Source organism: Aquila chrysaetos, chromosome 25 (genome assembly GCF_900496995.4).
Source record: "Aquila chrysaetos chrysaetos chromosome 25, bAquChr1.4, whole genome shotgun sequence".
Classification (NCBI taxonomy): Eukaryota; Metazoa; Chordata; class Aves; order Accipitriformes; family Accipitridae; genus Aquila; species Aquila chrysaetos.
The window spans coordinates 5,885,632-5,910,022 of NC_044028.1; the positions used below are offsets into that span (position 1 = coordinate 5,885,632).

The 24,391-nt window shown below is 38.0% G+C and overlaps 1 protein-coding gene across 4 annotated transcripts in view; it reads left to right on the forward strand.

Annotated features, from left to right (window-relative positions):
* Positions 1 to 24,391, forward strand: part of MAD1L1 (mitotic arrest deficient 1 like 1) — a 379,577-nt gene that overhangs the window by 25,230 nt on the left and 329,956 nt on the right. For 3 of the 4 annotated variants that reach the window (XM_030002286.2, XM_030002288.2, XM_030002287.2), the window contains exon 10: positions 16,115 to 16,201. In XM_030002286.2, coding sequence (XP_029858146.1) covers positions 16,115 to 16,201 — 87 coding nt within the window. Of the gene's footprint in view, positions 1 to 3,505; positions 3,527 to 16,114; positions 16,202 to 24,391 lie in introns of those variants that run through there. The other variant, XM_041120343.1, reaches the window with a different exon arrangement.

The window sequence follows — 24,391 nt, forward strand, 5'->3', positions numbered from 1 at the left end:
CAGTCCATGGCTTTTGTCAGGGAGAACAGGATGCTTTTGGTATTAAGTTGGGATTCAGATCTACGGTGTGGGGACTAAATTGCTACATGGACTTTGGTGGAATTGCATCTGACAAGAATCTGGCTGACAGCCGCAAATTGCACGTGGGTTTTCATAGTTTTAAGGAGCTGTCTGTCACTAGGTTGTTTCTTACCCTTTCCTGTACTTGATAATTTGGAATCGTTAGGTTTGTATATGCTGTCCCCTGCGTTTTCCATCCTTGCTGTGCTAGGGGGGTTTAAGGGACTTAGATGAAATGAGAAGGAAATAACTACCTTCTCCTCCTCCCACAAAGTGCTGTGTTTGTCAGAAGCAGCTTGAGGGCTCAGGTTGTCTTGCTGTTGTGGAAGAGCTGCAGTTTCCTTCTGTCTGAACAATAAGCTTTGTATCTGTTTGTACAGCAATGAACTGCTTTTGTTTCCTTCAGAAACGTGCTCTGCTGTCTGGAGCGTTTCCATTTACAGACAACCCTTGCCAAATTAATTTTATTTAATTATCTCCCAAGGCTAAGCTTGAATACATTTTGTGTTAAATTCACCGTTTCTCCCTCTTCTGAACGAAATGGACTTAATATCCTTGTTAAAATCTGATTAAAACTAAAATTGAGTTTTTTGAAGTCTGATTATCCCATGAAATGGAATTTTTAAACCTAATTATGAATGGATTTGCATACATTTTTAGCACCATTGAAAAGAAAGTTGAAATAAATTTATTAATGAAATCTTCTTCTACTGTCTCTGGGCAATGACGATTGCTGGAGAGTAAGGGAGGAGGAGGGAAGGTGAGAATAAAAACCCTGCCTCTTTTGAAATATACTCTCTCCCCCTCCCCAAATTAATTCCAGAGCTGGTTTGACCCTGTCTCATTTTTATTCCTCTCTACCACACAGCCCAATTTAGGTAATTGATGGCCTTTCAGAGGGTAACTATACAGTTGAGCTGGTTTCATATATTTAAAGCCTTTGTGCTTTCTGAAGGGAGGATGGGGGGGACAACATTTGTTTCAACTATTATCTTCTTCCCCTTCTTTTCTGAGGTAGCCAGCCCTGATACAAAATCAATAGGCTGCTCTCGTTTCTCCTTTCTGAGAAGCTGTATGTTTGAGCGTTTATTTTAAGCTTGATAAAAAATGGATAGTTTTACAGACTGTGGTTAATGTGCACATGGGATTTGTGATTGTTTATGTAGTTCCCTGGGTCTGAAGCAAAAAGTTTCTTTGTAGGATATATTTGAATCTCTCACTACAGTAATTGTGCCCATTCCCTCAGGATTTTGGAAGTGGTCCTCTACCTAAAAAGGAGTGCCAGTGGAGAATGTATCTGCTTGTCTGACTTAAGCTTTTTGAAGCAGGTGCAGAGGGCAGCAAGATGCCGGTGCAGAAAGCTATTGGTTTCACTTGGAGTCTTGTACTGTTGAACCTTTCTGTATGTTTTTCGCACTGATTGAAAAGTTCATCTCCTTACGTGAAAGGTAGACCTTAAAGATGTGGCTTCTTTTTTTGGTCAGTCATCCTCTTACCCACAGTTACAAAAAGCTCTTTGCACACATAAGCATTAGTTACAAAATTTTAAGAGTGTCTTCTCTCTGTCACGTGCTGTGTGCAGATATTTTTTTTCTTGTCAAAAAATTATAGTAAATGTAGTAGAAAAAAGGTGTTTTGGCAATTCAGAAATCCTGGACTTGATACATGACTCTGCAAAGAGTAAATGCTCAGCATGTGGCCAAGTGTTCTGTAAGTGTTCGCAAAGTTACTTTTGAGCTGAGGGACTTGTTTTCCACATGCTTTCCTGTTTTTGTTTTAATCCTGTCTTTGCAAAGGTTAGGTACGAAACATAGCGGAGGTATTGAGTTCTACAAGAAATGAATAATTCTGGCACTGTTTCTCTGAGATGCTTCTGAAGGTGGGGAGTTTTATGAGGGAAGCTGTGGTTCAGCAGAGGAAGGAGGGTTGAGCTGAGATTGGAGAATGCTTTTAGCTGGCAAATGCTCAAGTTATAAAACAGAATTGTTGAAGTAAATTAAAATTTTTGCAGTAATGTAACAGGAAAGCTTGAGAATTCAGACAAGCTTAGGAGGAAAGAAGCTAACTGAGGTAGCTCTGCACCAGTGACTTTAAATTGTTTTGTGGTTTAATGGCTGTGGCTTTCATTGTGCTTGCTCACTGAAACTGTTGTCCAAAGTAGACACCTTTAGCATCCGAGTTATATAATACTTATTGTATAAATAGGACTCCCATGTACACTCAGGTTATAAATGCTTTGCAGTGTCTTCCCAGTCAAGCTCAAGTGGAATCTGAGGAGTTAGGAACATTTGATGCACCTTTTCCTCCAGTGTGGAGCTGTTGTACAAAACTGCAGTCATGCCAGTAACGAGCAGAATCAGGAAGCTGCAGATCCTGGAGGAGCTAGGAGATCTCCAGTGGGGTAGACATTGTGAAGACTTCTAGGATGGTTTTTAACCCTTTATTGTTGTCTGGTTGGTTCTGTACAGTCCATTCACCAAAGAAAGAGTAACTGGTTGTGGGTAGTCCTGTATGCTGTATCATTCAGCGTGATGAAATAAGATCTTGAAGATAAGTGTGCATGCAAGGAAGGATGCATAAGTGGTGTGAAACAGGGATGTTTGTTTCTTTTAATGGAGAGAATAGGAGCTCTTTCTCTTCTGTGAATACATTTCAAATTTTAGAAACTGTTTATCATCTAATTTTATTAGTGTCTCCCCTAGTAGCTTCAAGCATTGAAAGTAACTAAAACTTGATGATAGCAGTAAGGCAAGATGGTGTCAAAGTGCTTGTGACACCAATCCAGTCCTTATCTTAATCCCAGCCACAGGAGCCTGTGGCAAAGACACAGGGAAGTCATAATTGCTTTTGGCTGCTCTGAACCCTGTGCTTGATGCAGGCAGCTGAGCTGATGTACCGATTTTTGAGAGCAAGCTGGCAAAAGGAGGAGAAAGTAATTGCTGAAATGCTGCTGTTTACATCTTTAATGCAGTTACACTATAGCAGTTCAACTTTCTATGAACAAGTCTTAGAGTCTGCTTCTATTTCCTTGACATGAATTATTCATTATTTATGGGTGATGGTGATCGGGGTTTGGCTTTCACAGGCAGGTTTATTATATCCACTTAGCTCTGACTGCTTTGGCAAGCTCTAAGACTCAGTTATTTTCCCAGCATTTGTTCTTAATGTTCAACATTCTTCTTGATGTTAAAACTTTCAGAGAATGTAATCCAACTCTGGTTTGGGGAGGGAGAGACTGAGGGGGTGGAGTGAGTTTGGTGGGGGTTTTTTTTTATGGGTTGGTTTTTTTTTTTTTTTTTGTGGGAAGCATAGGAAGAGCTTTTTATTTAAATCTGTGCTTATTGCCAAGGCTGAGGGCAACTGTTTTATTGTCATGGTGTGTCAAAGGACTTGGATATGAGGCACTTCATATGTGTGGCTTGGGACATTTGGATGTTAAGGAAAGAAGACAGAATTTCAAAATGAGGTGGGATTGACGTGCTCTGCTGTCGAGGGAGAGTGGTTCTGAGGGCTGTTGAGATTGGGATTTTGTACCGTCTTTCTCTAATACTGGGGTGCCAGCACCACTGTAGCAACAATGACACTCTTTGGGTTCTTCTATTCTAATGACTTGTGTCATCTGGTTTGTACTGGGACTGCGATGTTAAGGTCTTGGTATGTCTCATGTTTGTTCATAGATGCCTAGAGCTGATGTGTTAATGGGCTTCCGTAAAACTTTTGGTCTGAAGTGTTATTTGTCCTTCACTTTGAATATAAAATTTTCAGAAACTTAAAAAAAAAAAAAAAGTATGAGAGAGAATTACTGCATTTGTTTAAAGTTCTGAAAGCTTTTTTTAGCTAAACAGTTCAAAGAGCGCATCTCACTAATCAGAGGAATATTTTTGCGTCCCCAGGGTGGTCACAGTGTTTTAATTGGAACTCAGGCTTCTTTGAAGTCCTTTTTAATCCTCCCTGAGCTGGGGGAGAGGGTTTGAAGGCAGCACTGTAAATCTGAAATTTCTTCGTTTTATTTACATGTGTCTGGGGACATGTGTAATTCTTTTTCCTGAAGTTAAGCTCACTTGCCAGCTTGTGGACAGCTGAGTGAGAAATGTGCTTCATTAAGAGGGGAGGCCTGAGACAGATGGTGGGGGGTTATAGATAGTGGGCTCACGTGCTTATGGATTTGTTAAAACCAGTAACTGAGCAACAGGCTCTGAATGGTAAATGAACTCAGTGGGAAGTGATGTGATAGCTAAATGTGAGGCTAGACTAAGCAAAAAGCTAGGATTTAAACTCATGTTTTAGGATTAACTTATTAGTATGGCATTCAAAAATAGTGTTGCATACTGATATTTGACTGCTTTACAAGTTAAGAAAAGATTTAGGGTACAGCTCTTATGGTTGATAGCTTCAGTCATCCTTTAAATCAATATGGGGTTAAATTTTCTTACACTGGATTTGAATTAGAGTTTTTTGGGTGTCCCTAGTCAGATTGCTTAAACTCTTTGTGCCTCAGATTGTAAAATTAAGGCCTTGCTTTCATCTGGTTTCTAGAGAAAGCTAGTCTTACCCCAAGTGTATTACGCACTTGATGTATCCACTGTGAATGGAGCCTCAGTGGTAGCTGATGCCTTTTGTGCCTTCTTAATACAAATAGCTTGTAGGAATATGCTGCTACTGACAATGCAAGCATTTTCCTTAGGCATTTTCTACTTTATTTGTTCCACTATTGATTTTCATGATAAATGTAATAATTTATCAGCTCTGTGTTTTCTGTACTTCAATACGGTTTTTAACCTCTCACATTTGCTGAAACTAGGATGTTTTTACTTTCTGCTTCTGCCAGAGTTGAGACATCTGCTGTGAAAAGCTTTGAAATAAACTTTGCTTGAGTTTGGATAGTTTTGAATTTATTGAAGCAACAGGTTTAACCTCAGTTTTCTGTCTGAAAGGATAACTTGGTATTCCAGCTGAACATATAAGCAGTATGCTTTTCATTCTGTCTAAAATTGTCATCATGAATTTACCTGTGACTGATGTTATTGGATGATATTAAAAAAACCAGTTAACTTTTACTGTACCTTAAAGTTGCAGTTTAACGTGGCCATTCCTGCTGTGAGATTGTAGAGGTATGTGATTATAATCAGAAGTAAATAAGAATAATATATGGCATGTCAAATCACTTTTATATATAAGTAGCTGAAAATATGGTCTAGACTCTTACAAGGACCTGTAGGCAGTCATTGATAGTAATTCCTCTTGCTCAAGATTAGGGATTTTGTGTTACTGCTGGCTAATATTTTTAGCTGATAAGAATCTGTGAAAACAATGCGATCAAGAAAGATGTTGAAAACAACGCAAGAACTTTGGTAAATTAATATTCTGCAAGGATTATCTCAGACAGGTGTCAGAAGAACAAGACTATCAATTTAGTGAAATCCATAAAATAGTCAGATATACATATATCGTCAGCACCTAGTCTTGGTTACAGTATTAGCTCCCTTTCTTATCAGACAGAAGCCCTGGTTATCTGTAAAAATGATGTCTGTGTTAGCAATTTCCATGTGGGTAGAAGTTACGCCAGAAGGGTATGTTGGATACATGTGAGTTGTGTTTTTTTAGGTTTGTGGGGGCTTTTGTTTGTTTGTTTGTGTGTTGTTCCCCCCCTCTCTTCCTTGAAAAGAAGTTGATGTTGTCTGTTTTCTAGGCTGGTCCGAGTGTCTTCAAATGTCTTGGAAGTGATCTAGCAGAATGGAACCAGCAAGAGTTTCAGTAATGTCAGGATTACTGACTCAGTCTGTTTATTTGCATCAACATTCTTGCCTAATTTGAAAGCTAAGGAGTTAAGGTTTTTACTTGAGATCCTTCCATTGTAACCAGCCATCCCTGCTGGCCCTCAGCTTAGTGAGGAGTAAGTTTCTGAACTAACTTTTATTCATTGACATGAACTTTAGAAAGAGAAGCTTCTGCCTGATCTTCTGGAAGTCTCACTTACTACCTTTATTTTGGCTGTTGGGACACTTTCCCAGCTTTGTGTAATCACAGTAATTGGCCTGGAATAGTTTTCAGGGTTTCTAATGATTCTCTGTTAAATGATCTCTCTTTGAAAGATACATCTGTCTATTCAGAGTTTGTTTCCAATGAGCATATCTTTATATTTCAGTCTGTGGTTTTCAGACAATAATTTTTTGTTTATGATTACTTACAATTATCCAAATGCCTTGAAAATCTTAGGATACCCATGTGATTAGAATAAATAATTGGTATTCTGCTGCGATTCTGTTCTTTAGATTAGTTTGATTTACCCCCCACTTCCTAGCCCCTCTGTGAAGCCTTCATTTTCCCCAGCAAATAGTTCACGCTATCCTCTCTGCCCAGCTCAAGATTGTCACGATGATTGTTCCAATTCCATTGACAAATGGAAACTATAGGAAAAACTACCCTAGTTATGAGTCCCTAAAATAAGTTATTTTATTAATTTCACAGAGTTGTTTTTCCCTTTAGCTGATTTTTTTTTTTCTCAAATTAAGTTCATGAGGGGGTAAAAGACTTAAAATAGCTTTTGCTGCTGCTGCAGTAAAATGAAACATTACATTATTAAATGTGTTTACATTTTGTGCTAGAAGTCGTAAGGGTGGTAGGTACGAAATTATATGCCACAATAATTTCCTTTCAGCAGCATCATTAATACATAATTACATTCACTAAATTAAATTGCAAATTGAGAAAAAACATTTGCTTCTTTAATTGTAAAGATCGTGCTGATATCTACTCTAGTTTGTAAGGAGCAACAGCCATTTTTTAAAATCCTTTATGATCATTTCCAGCTTCACTGCTTTTTGCTACTGCTGGTAAATAGCTAAAAGGTCCTTTAGAAGTTTGTGTTTTGTTTTTGGTTGGGTTTTTTTTTTTTTCTTCTGTTTGATCTCTAATCTGTGTTGGTTTTTTGGGGGAAAAGTTAAGCAAAAAGAGCTGTTATCCACAGATGTCATCTTGGAACCTTGAGTAGTACAAGGCTATAATTGGTTTAGAATTTCAAACTGATTGTGACTGAATCCTTAAGGTACTTAATGATCACCATCCTTAATATAGGACTTTTTTTTTTTTTTTTTTTTTTTTAAGAAGAGATAGAGCAATGATAAGATACAGTCAGAAAATAGAGAAGAATGGGATGTGGGATGGAGAATACAGTGCTGTGGGCAGTGCTGTCTGACTTTAAGAATGCTGTTCCTGTTGTAGGAAGTCTCTGTTGCTAGAAACCAAGGATTTTCCTTGCATCATACCAAACAATGGTTTGAAAGCATTTCAAAGACGCTGGTTCTTATGGATTAGTAAGTACAATAGGTTTGTTGTGCTTCCTTGATAACCTGAAAAAGGGAAGACCTTAAGAACTGTTTGTTTTCTTATATTGGAAGAACATAAAATACAGAATATTTAATAGCTTTGCAGATACGCTCCATATTTCTTGAGTTGTATATTAAATGGCTTATCATTGCCTTTATATACTGTTTCATTTTATGCAACTGAGTTTAAGCCAAATTAAAATTCTTTTGTGTTACGGCATGATTGAAATATGTGGACTATCTCTCTCTTTTTTTTTTTTTTTTTTTCTTGTGGGATGAGGCATAACAATGCATGCTGCAAGAAGGAATTGGTTACATCTGTATTATAATACCAAAAAGATTGGGTTTTTGGTTTTGTCTAAGGAGAGAGTCAAGAGCAGGGCATGGCAAAGTATGCTTTGATTGTTTTGAAAATGTCAAGCATAAATAAGAGTTTTAGAGCCAATTTTTTTTTAAAATTTCTTATTTATGCTACAAATCATTAGCTTTTGTGCCAAAAAAAACCGAAGAGCGGCAGCTGAGTAGAGTGGAGAGCCAAGCAAGCATGTTTTGCTCCGGTGGTACCAAGTGGTCATCCTTGTGCTGTGGTGTGAAACAGCAGAACAATTAAAGGACATCCCTGTGGGTTAGCAGCAGCACAAATTGAGCTTGTGTGGGGATATACTTGTCATTAGTAAGAGCTCAAGATAGTTTATTCTGTTTTTCTAGTTAACTCTCAGTTTCCCTTGCTACGTACAGACTTTCTCTGCAGTGGTACATCTTTTTTCTGTTTAAAGCATAGGTTGGTTTTGACTCTTAATGAAGCCTAGTCTTGACGGTACTAAAACAAATCTTTGAGAGATAGCATACAATTATTCATCCACCCCAAAAACCAAAATGATAACATGATGGTGGATCTCTTGCAACATAGGTAGCCTGACTTTTCACCAGTTTTTGAGAGCCAGACTGACAATTCACGTGTCTCACCCTTGAACCCCCTTATTGCTTTTTCTATGTGACTGATGTTACCTGACTCATAGAGCGTAGCACTGTAAACTCACTGAGAGCTTGAGGATATGTTTTGATGAGAAGACAGCTGAGCCAGTTAACAGCTTCTTGGTGAAAGGGGGAATTTCAGCAAGCTGATTCAGACCTTCAGTGGCAGAAAATGAACCAGGAAAAGCCAGTGACTGCCACTTCAGTGGCAGCAGGCAAATAGATTTGCTCTGCTGCTCACACTGAATTGTATCTGGAGAAGCCTGGAAGTCTACAATGATAATTATTGGTGTGAGCTGGACCCCTTTGGAAAGGCAACACTCTGCGCTTGCTGTGTAAAAAGCTCAGCCATGTGCTCTATCACTTTTTTAATCAGACTGTAGAAAATTGCTTTTGTTTCACCATGATCTCTCAAAACTCTAAATTACATGTCATGTGATTCAGTATGCAATGACCTGACTTCTCGGTGAAGATTTTAAAAAAAAAAAAAAGCTGACTATTCTCATCTTCCAAATCTGTAGGTTTGGTACTACTATGTATACATTCCCTCTCCTTGAGGTCTATTAAAGCCTTTCACCTTTCACTTGTAAGGTTACATTCAACTCTGCAATGTGTATGCTTGCGAAGTTTCAGTGGTTTGTTCTGTGCTTGTTGTTAGAGCAGTGGTAGGGATGAGAAGTTTGGAATGTTGAAATGCCTGCCAAATGATTAATTTTTTTCAAAAGTAAGATTAATTTTATCTTGTTGAGCTCTTAAATTTATCTTTAAAGTAGAAATGAAACTTGAAAAATTGGTTGTTACGATGCCATATCGTTAACTTTGGGAGGAAAAAACCTTTTTTCATTAAACCCCCAAAAAGTCTGTTGACTGGAATCTAAGATAGTTTTCTTCCTTTTTTTTCTCCCCTCTTCAAATTACGGCTTGATTGGATTAATTGCTAATTTTGTAGTTGCTTCAAAAGAGACATATCAATTGTCTTTAGAATTGTCAAGACACTTACAAACACTTAAAATGCTTTCTTACAAATAAGTTGTTCTTCTGCTTCAAGTGGTTAATAGGGACATTTGCTTTGGTAAAGAGCAATTGGATTTGTTGATTCTATCTATACACAAACATGAGGTTTCTTTTCTAAATGAAGGGAACCTCAGAAGCTGAGATTGCTTGTTGCTTTCAGTTTACACTTCAGATTTCCTCCGTTCACTTTGTAGATAAAATATTAAGCATACAATTTATTGGAGAAACAGTCTAAGGTATACCTTAGTTTTGTGGTTTTTGACAGCTCTTAGCACCTTCATTTGAATGAATAAAGGTAAGTGGTTGCTCTTCAAAGCATTTTAATCAAAGTGTTACAAAACACTAAATGTGTCCTAATTGCCTAGGAAATTTTGAGAATTTATTTTTGTGAACAATGTGTGTAGCAGATTCCTTACCATATGGTTTAGTTAATGTAGTTAGCAATAGCAAGGGAGGATGTAGGCATGAAGACATTAACAAATAGGTATAACTACCTGCACTGGAGCTTGAAGGGGCTTTTTTGCAAGAGAAGTACTGTTGTGAAACTTCACTCTCAGAACTTTCAGGCCTGGACACCAGATTTTAGTGGCGATGTTTTCCTCTAGACTGGTGAAGAGGAGCTAAGGTATGCTCCCAGGGAGGTGAGGCATATTTTGAGGGGAAAGGGATGTTGTGCAAGTTGCAGTTTTCTGATACAAACTTTGAGTTAATATGACCAAATTAAACTTAAGGACTGTGTTGCTGTATCTTGGGAAGTCTGTATGTGCTGTTGTGATGATTGTTATTTGCTGTATTTTATTGAAGGGCAAGTCATCACAGGAACTGAGCTGCTTTTGGACTTGCTGGTGAAGTTTAAGAAATAAGTGGGAGTCCTGTAAATCAGAGATAGAGGAGTTAAAGCAGTCATAGAGCTCAAATATACAAAAAGGATGTTCAGGGGACTTACTTCAAACATACAGGAAGAGACTATTACAGACATTCCGCAGCCTTTCTAATCACACAGAAATATTTAAAACAACTAAAATTCCTTTCCAGAAATCTTCTGTTGTTGTCATGTTATCGTTCTGTGTTTGTTCTTCACATGCTGTTGTTTTCCTGCCTAGAAAGAAGATTAAATTCTTTTTAAAAGTAGAAAAGGTCCTTCTTGGGGAGAGGAGAATTTAAAAATCTTCTTGTGTTTCTTATATATAATATAAAAACAGATAAGGAACAAAATCCAGATTTTATACTTTTAGGAGGCTGCCTTTAAAAACAAACAAACAAAAAACAAGACCCCAAAAGCCACCCCCCAGCCAAAACAAAAAACCCTGGAAATTTTTTTTTATTGAAGAGAAAGAAGCAGATGTGCCCTCCCTTTCTGTGCCTGATTCTCTTAACAAACGCTTTAGTAAAGACTTCTGTCTCTGGTCTTTGTCAGTTAATTATGCTTACATGTAAAACAGTTTATAGATCTGCCTAAAACACTTGCCAAAAATCTGGGAATATTCAGTTTCAATTTGATGTGACTTAGCTGACACAACCAAATCTGTGTCATTGTATATTCATACTAAATTAAAACTATAGAGAGAAATGTTAATTCAACAGACTTCCAAAAATAAGTAATTCTGAGTAATTTAGTATTATAAGTGTGTTATTTGGTAGTTTCAAGCAAATTTAATTTAAAAAAAAAAAGGAGTGAAGAACTTTAGTCCTCCAAACAGAGTTGACTAAGTGCCTGTTTTTCTATTTAGTTTTACTTTTGTCTTGCACTTCCATGGTTAAAATTTAATGTCAGACATCTAGCTACAATCAAACCTCTTCCTTTGCTGTGAATTTTGAAACATTTTATAGAAGCAATAAGAAGTTGACGTTCTAATAAATTATAAATTAAAAAATATTCCAATTTTTACTTTAACATCTTCATCTGCTTATTGAGTCTTGGTTTAATGTTACTTCAGCAGCTAATTCTCAGTGTCTAACTGTCATAGTTTTTACTGAAATGGTAGCAGATCCTTAACTAGGACAGTTCAACAGAGCTTTCTAGCAAATGCCTATGAAATGTTGGTTGTGTGCATTAAAAAAAAAAGCATAAAAAAATTGCATAAGACATTTTCCTTGTTAAAAATTAAAAAAGTGTGCCAGTGAGCACTTAAAAGTCATTGAGTGACGTGGATGGGCATCCCATTAAGTTAATTTTTCACTTCATTTGAACAGTTTTAGGTTTTTATCATTCTTAAATTGCTCCTTTTCAAATTATCTGCACTTCAAAGGAAGTCAGAGAGCTTTGGTTAACAGCAATTTGTCCCTCTCCTGCCTTACTATGCTGCTAAACTATGCTGGACTAATATGCTTGTTTAGGGCAAAAAAATCTTGTTTCCAAATTAGGCTTAAATTCTCCTGTTTGTTTGGTTTCTTGATTTTTGCTTAAATGTTATTGCAGAAAGAAATGCAGTCTCAGAATGGGATGGTGGGGCAGAGGAAGAACGTTCTAGCTTTTGGCTCCTTGTGCCTTACCCAGGAGAAAGGAACTGAAGTCAGTGATTTAAACTGCACCCGCATTTTAGAAGCCACTTTGTCATTTGTTCTTCATGTTATCTTTACAATTACATAGCATATGGTTCAGTTTTAATAACATGCTGCTCTTGAATCATACTGTTAAGTGTACGTGTTTCATTTACAGGATTTTGCATGGCTGATGCAAACTATGTGTGTTTTTTCAATGTGGTTCCATGGGCTCCATTGTTACATGGGGAAGGAAGATGTCTGCAGGATTGCAGGGCAAACATAGTGACAGTGCACAAAGCAGCAGCTTTTCAGAAAGGGAGTTCTGGGTATGTTTATGTTAGGATAGAGTTTCAAACTTCCCTGAAGTAGCTGTGGTGATTCAAGTAGTGTTGGTAAGCTATATTGTCATACAGATTCTCTTAAAGCAGACTTCTTGGCTTTTTAATGCTGGTTTTGATATCATCTGTTCCATAGGGAATGGAAGGAGCTTAGCAGAAGTTATATACAGCTAGCCCATCAGACAAAGGCTCGCAAGGCCAGAACATGTTACGTGTGTGTTGGGATGCTGACAAATTTATCTCTTTATGCAGCATTGTTTTCAGAAACTTGTGAAACGAGGAGACTGTTTACAGCAATGAGGACTCGTTGATATGTGCAGTGCTTTGGAATTGACCAATTCTCTTCAAATTGAAAGCTCGTCTGATTTAATTTCATTGTGCATGCAGCATCATTCCTCTACTTGCAAGTGTTTAAATTTGGCTTTTGCCAAATTGTGTATTATCAGGATAGGATGTAGACCTCAGAAACAGGCTTTGAAACCTCTCAATAAAGGTATTTGACAGCAGAGTGCATGCAAGGGGTGTCTTTGTCTCTTATCATCTGACATGATTTAGTTTTACAGAAAGTGAACTCTTCTTTAGGGAGGGTTAATACCCATTATTTTCTGTTATGTATCTATGGCACTCCACTTTAAAAAAAAAAAAAAAAAAAAAAAACTAATGCCAGTAAAACATCCTCCAGAACTAAGTATAACCCTAAAGCTGGCAATTGCTGAAACTGAGATTGGAAGCTGATTGTTGATTTGAATTGCTGAACAGATGAGGATGATTGTTTTTTATTGGAAATTTGTCAGTAGCTATCATTACTAGAAATCTGTGGCTTTTATAAATCCATCTCATTTTACTATTGGATTACTTTCACTTCTCTATCTCAGCCCTAATGCATTATGGTATGAATTTCTGAGAAAATGAGGAAAAAAAATCAAGGCAAATACACTTTTTTGCCCATTTAAAAAAATCTGTGCAATTACTTCATTGATGCAGGGACCAAACACTGGTGTTGGAGGCTGGCACTCAAAGCAGCCAGAGAGATGCCTGATACTAACTATCCTTGTGATAAATCTGCTGTATTTGGGTGAATTATGAGAGGCTTAGAACTGCATTTTTCAGAGCCTTGTTGACTTGGCATTAAATTTTACAAAGATTGTCCATGTTGAAATTGGTGTGTCTGCTCACAGCTTCTTTTTGCCAAACAGACTAAGCATACCCAGTCCATTTCTGTCTGGTGTTTTCTGGTTTTTAGCTTCTGGTGACTCTAGTACGTGAAGGATGGTGAAGTGGAAAGGGAAACATAATTTGTAATTTTTTTTTTTTTTTTTTTCTCATCAGCACTAATACAAAGTTGCCTTTATCCTTACCTTATCTCTGGATTTTCTAGTTAGAAACTACTGTGGAAAGAGAACATCTACTTCCTTAATTCATGGGGGGAGAAAAAAAAAAAAAAAAAAAAGAAATCTGAGTCAGAGGTCCGCTTCCTGCAGATAGAAGCTAATGAAGCCATGTTGAAATCAGATTGTAGCTTTATAGACTTCTCTTGTAGGTTTTTTGCTGTTATTTTTTTCCCCCTGCAGACATTGTGGAGTATGCAAAACCATCTTCCACTTTGTGGCATATGTTATCATTTAGTTCACCATTTATATACCAGCAGAAAGAACCTGAGTCCTCCAGCTTGGAAAACAAAGTTAGAGCAGTGTTAGATTTGAGTTCTTCAGAGGTGAGATTCCAAGAAACCAGTGTTATTTTTCTGTTGCTCTTGGGTTATGTGGAGATGTGGCTTGCATCAGACTGGGTTGAATTAGTTCTCCAGTGTTTGCTCTGATGCCCAGCCATTAAGTAGCCTTCAGTAAAGAAATGGGGAACTGCTTAAATTAAGAATCCCTTCAGGCTCAGCTACAGGAGTTTGAAGTGTGTTATCTAGTGCTACAACACACTTGAAAACCCAGGTGCATGTTGGCTTAAAATTGACTTGTCTCTGCTATCAGAATTTGAATTTTAGGTGTTTTAGTTAAGCCATCTCCAGGTTGGTGTCTTGGTTTCTTCTCGTAGTTTCCTCGACCGTTGAGTGTGATGTCTTTGAAGGATGGTGTTTCATCCTGTTCTGATTTATTTGACTGCCACAATATGCGTCTCCATTGTCTGAGGAGAGACCACCTCCATCTGTTTTATTATATACTGACTGTTAAGATTTGCGTGTAACGCAAGTGGTCTTAGAGGTTTCAAAATTTTCTGCTGAGGAAGGCTACAAGCGTGCAACTCTGGAAGCAAAAAGCAGGAACCTTTGAACTGGGATTGCCAGAATTGAATCCTGTCTGCATCAGCTCAGTGTTTAACTGATTTTCGCTTGGCTGGAAGTGACAGATGATTAAAGAGAAAAAGTGATGTCTTTTCTGTATGTGAATAGTTGGCTGAAAAGTGGTATCATCAGAGAAAGTGCTTCTTTAGTCCTAGATTCAGTCAGAATCCCAATGGTCAAGCTAGAGGCACATCTCCTACCTATCCAGTTTCTGGAACGGCAGGGCCCTCATTCCAGGGCTGTATTTGGATAATGTAAAGTCTGACCAGGCTTAATTTCATCTGCCAGAGACAGTGAAGCCTTGACTTGCATCTTGGGGGACATGACAGAATGTGTTTCTACAGATTTCACTTCTGCAAAACTAGCTTCCCACATATTCCCTATGAAAAAAACCCTTTCAAGGTTCGGCTCACTCTTCCCCTTTGGGTGTGATGCATCTTGCTGTAGCAAAAGGATGTACCCAGTACATACTGTGATGCCCTTTCCAGCTTCCTTTCTTTTGAGAAGTGTGATACAGGTGCTTCTCTTTTGGGATGGGAAACCATTTCTGGTGGCTCAAAAGAAAAATATTTTTCTATTTTTCCATAAGCTGCCTTCATTTAGAGTTGAATCTCTTGCACTCGTGATTTAAAGATAGGTCTCCAAAAAGAACATTTGTCTCCTGCAGAGACTGTCGATGTGGGATAGTGGTTTCTGGGACTGTCAGACTAGAGTTATCTTGATCCCGTTCCACTAGCTTTAAGAATTCATTATTGGTTTTGATGGAAAATTAAACCTATTCCTGACATCTGTAGAGCTGTTGCTACCAGATCTGTAGAAATCTTTGATCTCTTTAACAAAAAAGATTATCAGAGTGGTATCTGAAGTGTTATCTAGAGCTTATGGATTATTATTGCTTTTTGTTTTTTCCCTGATGGCTCTTGAGTCACTGCCTGTATGAAGGACTCTGAAGTCAGCACACTGGTAATTGTGTGCGAACACTGCTTTGAGATCACCTATGACATAGCTGAACCTCTACACTATCAGAGGGTATTCAGCAGTAGCCAGAGTTGTTGAATTGTACAGTCTATATGTACATTTACTTCCTCCTTTTCTTACCCTATTGGTAATAATCCTGTGATCATGCTCCACTGAGACTCTGTAGCTGAGTAGCAATTAGAGTAATGTTGGGTGTGCTCACCCCTGTGTGTGTGCTGAGCACTAGGATGGGGAGGAGGTTGAGAACACGTATTCTTATGTATGTTAAAAAAAACCAAACCCAAAACGTGTTCAGGTGATAAGCTGTCTGTTCATCTGGTATGAATGTTTATGCAGGCTGCTTGCTTTGAAGAATTTGGTCTTGCTTTATGTCTATGGCTTTAGAGTTTGTTTATGGGTTGAAGTGAACAGCAGGTGAGATGCTGCAACTTGTATGGTGATTACAGCTTACAGCAATGGCTTTAATAAAACAGGCTTTTATGTAAGCTGGACAAGATGCAACCCTGTGTTCTAAGCAACTGCAGCAATTTTGGCTTGGTGAGGTTGCCTTGTCTGTTTTGGGTGACACCCTTTTTATGGTTATGTATGGAACATAGTTTTTCAACCAATGATTTGTTAAAAGTTCCTATTTTGTTTTAATTGTGTAGGACACCTGATGATCTCTCAAGGCAAATTGTGGCCCTGCAGCAAAGGGAGCTTGCGCTGAAAGAGCAGAACTCTACCATCACGAACAGGTGAGTGATACCAATAGTGGATGCTGGTAGCAAGACACTGCTATATTAAAGTGTGTACAAAGAAAACAAGGACTGCAAACTGAGAGAATGGCTCTTTAGATTTCCTTGCTGTTCCATAGAGCCTTCTATGCTGTCTTCTATTCTTTCCCATGTTGATGAAGAGTTTTTTGCTTACTTAAATCCTTGCAGGAAGAAATAGATGAAGAACTGTGGGTGGATGCGGTGAAGAGTCAGTCAGTCCAGCTTTATTTTATGAGCTAAAGTGTTTGCAAGGCGAAATGAGCTGCTTTCCCAGACAGTTTCATCAGGAAAGGGAATGTCACAGCAAAATGTGCAAAGTGGCCATCTGGGTATGGGAAAGGGAGTAAGAGCCCTGAGGACTGTGATTTGACTACTCAAAGGACCAGTTTGCATAGCTGGTGGTGGAAAAGTATGTTTGCAGTTTTCATGGCAAAGTACTGCTAGACCTTGGGAGGAGCAGTTTGTTTATAGAGCGAGATACGTATTTGAAACTAGAGGGTGTTTAAGCCTTTGCCCTGGTGTGGGAGTGAATGTCTAATAGGGGAAATGAATTTGTCCGCCAGAGCTTAACTTTCTAGACTGCATCGGTTACACATAGCCTTTCTTAACATGGCTCCATAGTGTGCCAGAAAGTGCTTCTCATCCTTGGTGTACATATTCTTGGGTTCCCACACTGTTTTATTTCCTCACATTAGGAACCCGTTGTCTGTTCTTGTTAAAAGCAATACCTCTATCTTTCAAAAAGGCTCTTGAACTGTTTGCATTGCCAAGGTGTCAGCTGACTTGTCTAAGCAACAGAAGTGTGGAGAATTTCAGCCTTTGATGTAAACGTGTTGAATGTAAAGCAGTCCAACACTGTGTAATTGAGCACTGGAAAAGCACTCTTAGTTTGTCTTGGGCTGCATTTACTAATGTGTCTCCTGAGGTATGTGGTAGATTTTCATTCAAGAGATGATCGTGTTCTGGGCTCTGCTGTACTAATGATGGGCAGGATTCAAGCTGGGTGTTAAAAGCTTCGCGTGTGCTGCTACTGTTAATGAAACTGTTTAGTCAGTTGTAAAATTGTTAGCCAAGTATAAATTCCCGTGAGTGCAGCTGGCCAAATTGTTTTGTGTTTTTTGCTGAGAAGTTTAAGGGGGGGGGGGGGGAAATCTCACCAATATAAAAAAGACATTTCATATATTAAAAATAAACCAAGTAAACCCTCAAACCCACAACTGATCAAATGATCAAATAAAAGAATGATGGTATGTTTGAGTTATGGATTTTTTTTTTTCCCAGGCTGTTTCTCACAGCCTGTCAGAGAAATGCTTTTTCTAAATTTATTAAGGGCCAAGGGGAATCATCTGTTGAAAAAGCAGCCTTTTGGTAGTGCCTGTTCATGCTGGATGTAATTGTGCCTATTTAGTTTAAAAATAAAAACATGATTAAGATTACTTCTTGATTTCAAGTGAAATGAGCTGTAAAGCTGCTTAAATTAAAATTCTAACATTTTCTTGATGCAATGCTGTGTGTCATTTCCAAAACTGATAATTTTGGCTTTCTTCTGTCACATACCTTATTCTGTCTTAAAATGTAGGCAATAAGATACATTTTAAAAAACCTTTCATTACAGATGATTTGAAAGTTCCCAGGAGAAGGTCTTGAGTCTTTGGAAATAAAACCTTGTTAAGGAAGCAAATCTAATTTTCTCTTTTCCCTGAATGACATCCAGATTTAGCTGATGGTCTTCTCTTTTATTTGTTTCATAATTGTGTTCAGAATGGTCTGTGCATTACAGTAACTTAATATGTGATCATGACTCCCTCTAGTGATTGAGCCCAGCACTTATTCAGCTTTCTATTGTTTTTTCAGCTACAAGTTCTTTTGCACTTAGTTGAAACGTGTTAAGTCTTCAGTACCAATAGTGCTGTTTGATTTACAAAGTCGGTGGTTATGTGTGTATAGAGCAATATGCAGTACAAAGACAAAAGAATTTTTGCCTACCCTAAGAAGCTTTGATTAATTTTCTCCATTAAAATTAATGATTTGGTAGATGCTTAAGAAAACAACATCAGAAGTTGGCATCTGGATTTAATTTTGTGGCAATGGAGAATCACAGATAGTCCTGGCTTACCTGTTGCTACAGTGCAAAATTCAGTTTAGTAGAAGAGGTTTGAGTGTGGTGTTGAAGATGGTGATATGACCCTTTTCCCTAAATGGCTGATACTGAGTCTTTGTATAGTGAATGTATGTTTGGTCGTCACTGAGCTTTTAAACACGGGCAGAAGAGCGCCTGGAGGGTTTTTTTGCAAGCTGATTATTCTTTCTCTCAGTCTTTACACTGCAGTCTTCCAAGTGATGGTACCTTTCCCACATTGTTTAGTGACTCTGATAGACACTTGCCAGCTACTGTTTGTCTCGACCTGACAAATAGTCCCCAGTTTCTTTTTGATAAGAGGAGACGCGTGGTAGCGAAGCAGGAGTTAATTGCTAATGTAGCGGAATATGAGCAGGACTTGGCTTCAGAAAAGAAACCAGGCATGGAAAAGGTACCACAAGGGAACAATTTGCTATGTAAGGTCCTATCCGTTTCTGTAAAACTGGAGACAGATCTAGCTCAACTGCTTCTCAGTGTCCCTTAGTTGATCGAGAATGGAGAGTTATGCTATACAAACATACTGGTAACAATGTTTTCCAAATGACATATGGCTTCACTAAACAGACTAAATTTATTTTGTCTCATTCTTCCATTCTAGAACTGCTTTCCATTTATTACTGTATATTTTTTTAGAGCCAGTGTTTCTGTTATTAAAAAGGCAGTAGGGGTCATCACACACAAAAAGGCTACATCGTTACAAATCAGCCTTTGCACTGATACTCCCCCTGCTTCTGGCTTGGGGATCTGAAATGCAATCTGTGTTTTGTGTAACCTGTGCAATTGCCAGTGTCTCAAGGCCTCCCAGAGATCAAATGATGATGCATATCATATTTACTGTATCACTCAGATTGGATGCTTTTAGACCCAGAACCACAGGACTGAATTTCCTGAACAGTGGGTTTAAATCAATTTCTTTTAACAGTGATTGTTTACATGTTTGAGTTGTGTAGACTCCCTTGGAGCTTGCTATTTTTGCTAGGGAGGAAAACCTCCCTGTGGCGCTAGCATGAGGAAAGAGGGTCACTCTTGCACTGAACACATAAGCAGCAACTCAGTTCTCTTCTTTGTGACTTCAGGATCGCTGAGTAATGTAGCTGAAAGTGCCATTAATAGCGCGTGATGGAATCTCAGTGCTGTTTTGGAGTGTGTTGCTGTAAGTTGTGTAAATAGAGTAAATTATACTTTCAGCAGTAACAGCGGGAAGTATCGTGGAGCTCTGTAACTGCAGAATGAAGACAACAATCCAAAGGCTTAAAAGCTCAAAAGTAGGTTGCTTAGGGCCACTTTGATAGCATGAAGAATACCTGCTCTGCTGTTTAGGAAAAGGTAATGAAAGAAAGGTGTTTAATTAGTGGGTCAGTTTAACCATGCAGCCATCATTCATTTAAGTACATTTATCCCCTGAGTGTGAATGCTATAGGTGTGGTTGAAATGTACTTTTTCAGGAAGAGTTGATAGTTGTAGCTTGTAATATGGCAAGTCGGCCGAGCTGTTTATAAGCTTTTGTCTTATGGAAAAATGATGTAGTAGTTATGCTATTTTTTTAAGTGAAAAAAGCTGCATATTTATTTTTCCAGCATCCTAGCTGCATATTTGGAATCTCTGGAGAGATTTCCTAAAACAATCCTGGCAAAGCATTCTTGAATTTGAAATGTAGGGGAAAACTTCCCTTCTCATGAGTATTGTCCTCTGAGATGGCTAAGCATGAAGGAATGGTGCTGTTTGCAGTTTGATATTTGCTTCAATTCTGAAAGACAGGCTATGAAAATGTACTTTTTTGGTTACTTGTGGTCCCTTCCAAAGTGATCATTTCTTTTCTGCTTTTGCTCTTGTTGTCTAAGTATAATATTGACTTTGGACCATTGAGGTATCTTGTAGAAAGTCAAATACAAGGAAACACATAGGTGAAGTTAGTACTGAGCAGGATGAAGGACACAAAGAAAAATGGAAGAGCAGTAAATCTTTGGTTCTGGTGTTGGGATCCCGGAGCTGATGGCTTATTCCCATCATCTAGTGTCAGAAACCCAGCCATGTGTTTTGACATATAGTTTCATATGTGAAAAGGGATACACAGAATATGTTTGAAAAAATATCTTCCTTCTCCAAGTGTTCAAAGAGTTCTGTTAAGAGACATGCTTGTTTACCACCTTTATTCATATAAATCATGTAAAGCTGATTTACCCAAACAACCTGCTGTGTGTGTTGTTGCTTAAAAATGAAATAAAAAACTAAACCATTGAAGGCTGGGGAATGTAGATTGCAAACTGAACAGAAAATGCTTTTCAGTTGGGCAGCAGGGATTTTTTTTTTTTAATAAAAAAAAAAACAAACCAATGAATGAGTGATGGTAAGCTCAGAACCGTCCATCTCCATAAGTGCTGTTAGCTCAGAAGTGTTGTAAATCTATTGCCCATCTTCTCTTTTCCTTGGATGTCCCAAGGAGTGTCAGTCACAAATATAAATAGAGCCTGTCAGATTTCTTCCCCTAATCTTCTGGAAAGTTGGACAGAAGTTTAATTACAGTGAAATGTCTTTTATGTGACAGAGGGAGAAGTGCTAGCTTTTTGATAGGCTTTATGAGTTATTTTGTGATCAAAAGAAGCACTTAATGTCTAATATAGGACAAGGTAGGGATTTTTTTTTTTTCTTCTCTTGTTCATCTGTATGGCACATTGCACCTTGATTTATATGTGGAGGTGTGTGTGTATCTAATACCAGACAAATGTTTATTCACAGTGCTTCAGGGCAATATTAACTGCTGACAGGTTCTGCATTCATTTATAGAGTAATATTATGAAGAAATGACTAGTAGGTATTGCTTTTTCTTTTTGCCAAAATGGATCTTTCATGCATTTTTATACCAGAGGGTAGTTGATAGTGTCCCATTAAGTGACCAATCTACTCTCTCCAAATAAATATATTCAAATGGTAAGCTTCCAGAGCAACATCTGGTTATTCGTGACTCTAATTGGGTAGATACAAAGATTTTCTAATTTTTTCTATCACATAGCTAGCCCCTAGCAGCAAATAGGAAGGCAAAAAATAATTTAGCCAAGACATTGACTTATGTTTCCAATTCTAAAAACATGGGATTTTGCCCAGACCTTTGCTTTTCATGATTGTGCCATTTTTAGTCTGATTTCCTGAGGAAGTGAGGCTTATTACTGTGCTTTGTGTGTGTATGTAGATGAGATTGTCTGTGCCTACCCTACACTTTTGAACTTGCTACTTGTGTTCTGTCAAGCTTGGCAGATGGTAGAGGTCTCAAGCATAATAAATTCCAGCAAGTTTAAGGAAAACAGGTCTCCATCTCCAGGAGAGACATCCTGTTGCTGCAACCAGAGGTCATGCCCTGTTAGGTATCAGAGGCCTGCAAGCAAAAGACCCTCTTAAATGTCACATTGACAGTAAGGCTCCTGTCGGAGATCGTGCCTCCTTGGCCACCGCTCATTCAGCCTTGAGACTGGCAGTGAGCGAGCACTGCTCTGATACCACAGTAGTATCACAGTCCATAATTTCTGCTATACCATATTTTCCAAAGGCTTGTGGCATTTGGGTAGTACTGTGGTAATGTTGTTGGTATCAGTATTGTTTTCATGCTGTTGGTGTGAGAAATGGAAGTCTACTTGAGTCAGTATTCACCTTTGGAGAGAGACATCCTTAGGAAATCAGGCAACTTCAGTTCTGGAGCTCATGAAACTAGTCTCTTTTTCTGTTTAAAAGAAAATATAGAGAGAAAGCCTAAAGAACAGCCTCCAGGGGACAGACATAGTTCTAATTGTACCATCTTTTCAGCCTGGAGCTCTGTATAAACTATAGAGTGCAAAACCAGTAAAGATATTAGTATTTGGTTTCTTACCTTATACCTTATATAGACTGTGCTTCTTGGAGAACATTCAAGGACAATCTGTGAAATGCCTCTGTTCAGTGCTCTGATCACTTCTAATGATTAAAAAATTGTAGAAGCTTTTTAACTCTGTTCTTAATATTTTTTTTCTTGTTCCAGGATTGTGATTGACCCTTGGTGTTCCTACTAGCATCCCTGATGTTTGTGCATCTTTTTATCACTAGAATGAACGATAGCTTTCATTTGTTAGTGCTCCTCTGGAGATGCTGATTCGGCAGTCTCTTGGGTATCCAGGTAGCAGTGTGTATTATTGACCAGAAAAATGTGTAAAAAATAATCAGTTAATTTCATAGGAAGCATAGACTGTTCTTGATGGTGTGTTGTACAGCAGACACCGTGTTTCAGCATGGAGCTGCACTGTAAAAGTTATGGAAAAAGTCTGCCTAGCATTTCTTCTATGCATGACTCACATCTGTGCTATAAATCTTTCACTTCTGTGAGACTAAAATTCCTAAAAAATCCTAGATGAAATAGATGTATGTTAATACTAGTCTAGAGTTCTCAGAAACTAGAATGAATATTTAGAACTATTGAAGTGATTTGAAGTCAAAACTTATTATCTATTTTCACTATTCTTTCATTTTTAGCGAATAGATGCTATGATCACATTAGTGATTTACATGAGGCTGATGGGCCAAAGGAAGAGTGCCCCACATCCGTGTTATATTTGTGATATGAATACAAAGGGTGGAATTATAATCTCAGCTATGCAGTAGGCAGCAGTACAAAAATATTCTACTTTGAAACCAGTAGTATTATGTAAAATCATGAATTCAGCCTGTTGCCAAGTTTTGTATAGAGCTCCTGGAGTTCTACTGCTTTAAGATTTCCAGTGCTTAGGGATTTGTCTTTTATTGCCTCTGCAATATGGTGGTAAGCCTTGAAAACTTTTATATGAGTTGGAAAACAGGAGGGCCCTTCAGTTTGGTAATATCTTTAGAATCAGTCTTGAAGTCATAAGAATGGTCCCATGAATAATGTAGAAGAATGTGGCCTGAGAAGTCTGGATATAGTTTCTGGAGAAGCATTGTGTTTGCTTGGGTTCTGCTGATCCACTTAATACAGTGACCTGAATTTCTTATATTCTCACATGCAGATGCAGACGACCACATGAATTGAAAACCAACATCTCTACTCCATATATCCTGTCTAGTCTGCACCTAATTATTTTTAAGGCAAATAAAATACATTAATTCCTATCTGTACCTGTTAAGATTTTTTTGTTCCCTTCTCCCCCAAAAGCACGATACACATTTGTTTCTTCCCATATAGTATCTTAAAATTATAGTACTGACCGTGGCTCTTGAACTGTTCCCTTGAAGTGTTGTATGATAAGTTGTCAACAGTCAAACAAGTATAACCATTTTGTCTCTTAATTTGTAATGCTAGAACTTCATTACAGCTTTCCTGAGCAGTCATGAGAAGCCAGAGGAAGATTGGTGGCAGAATGCAGAATGAATTTTCTGTCTTTTTAGACTCATGACACTGTCAACTACTGTCTGGTATAAAAATGCATGAAAGATCCATTTTGGAGAAAAGAAAAAGCAATACCTACTAGTCATTTCTTCATAATTTTACTCTATAAATGAATGCAGAACCTGTCAGCAGTTAATACTGCCCTGTAGTTGCCTTAACAGGGGTATCGAAGACTATGGGTTTTTCTCAAGTATTTTAGGGTACTGGTTATATTGTTTATTTTAAACAGATTGATGGTTTCCCCATGCTTTGGGGGGAGTGGGGACAGCCAGAATACACTGAGACATTTTACCAGGGTAAACATGAATTCTGTAGGGTTTTGTGACTGCTGTGAAGTAGTGTCAGTTCAAATACTGCGCAGAATACGGTTATGTCTAAAAAATAGATTGACTTGGCTGGGATGTCTCAATCAGTTGATCATATCTGCATGTAAACTTTGTTCAGCTCTATAGCTAATTGCTTGTTTAACAATTTCTCATCCGGATCACATCAAGTCTACTGCATGACTTCTTCAGCCTGCTATTATTGGTATTTTCATTATGTATTTTCATTTTAATATTCTTCGTGTCTGCTTGTATGCATATGTGAATGTATAGACCATGGTGTAATATAGTAAATGGAGGAAATACTGTAAGTATATAGCTGT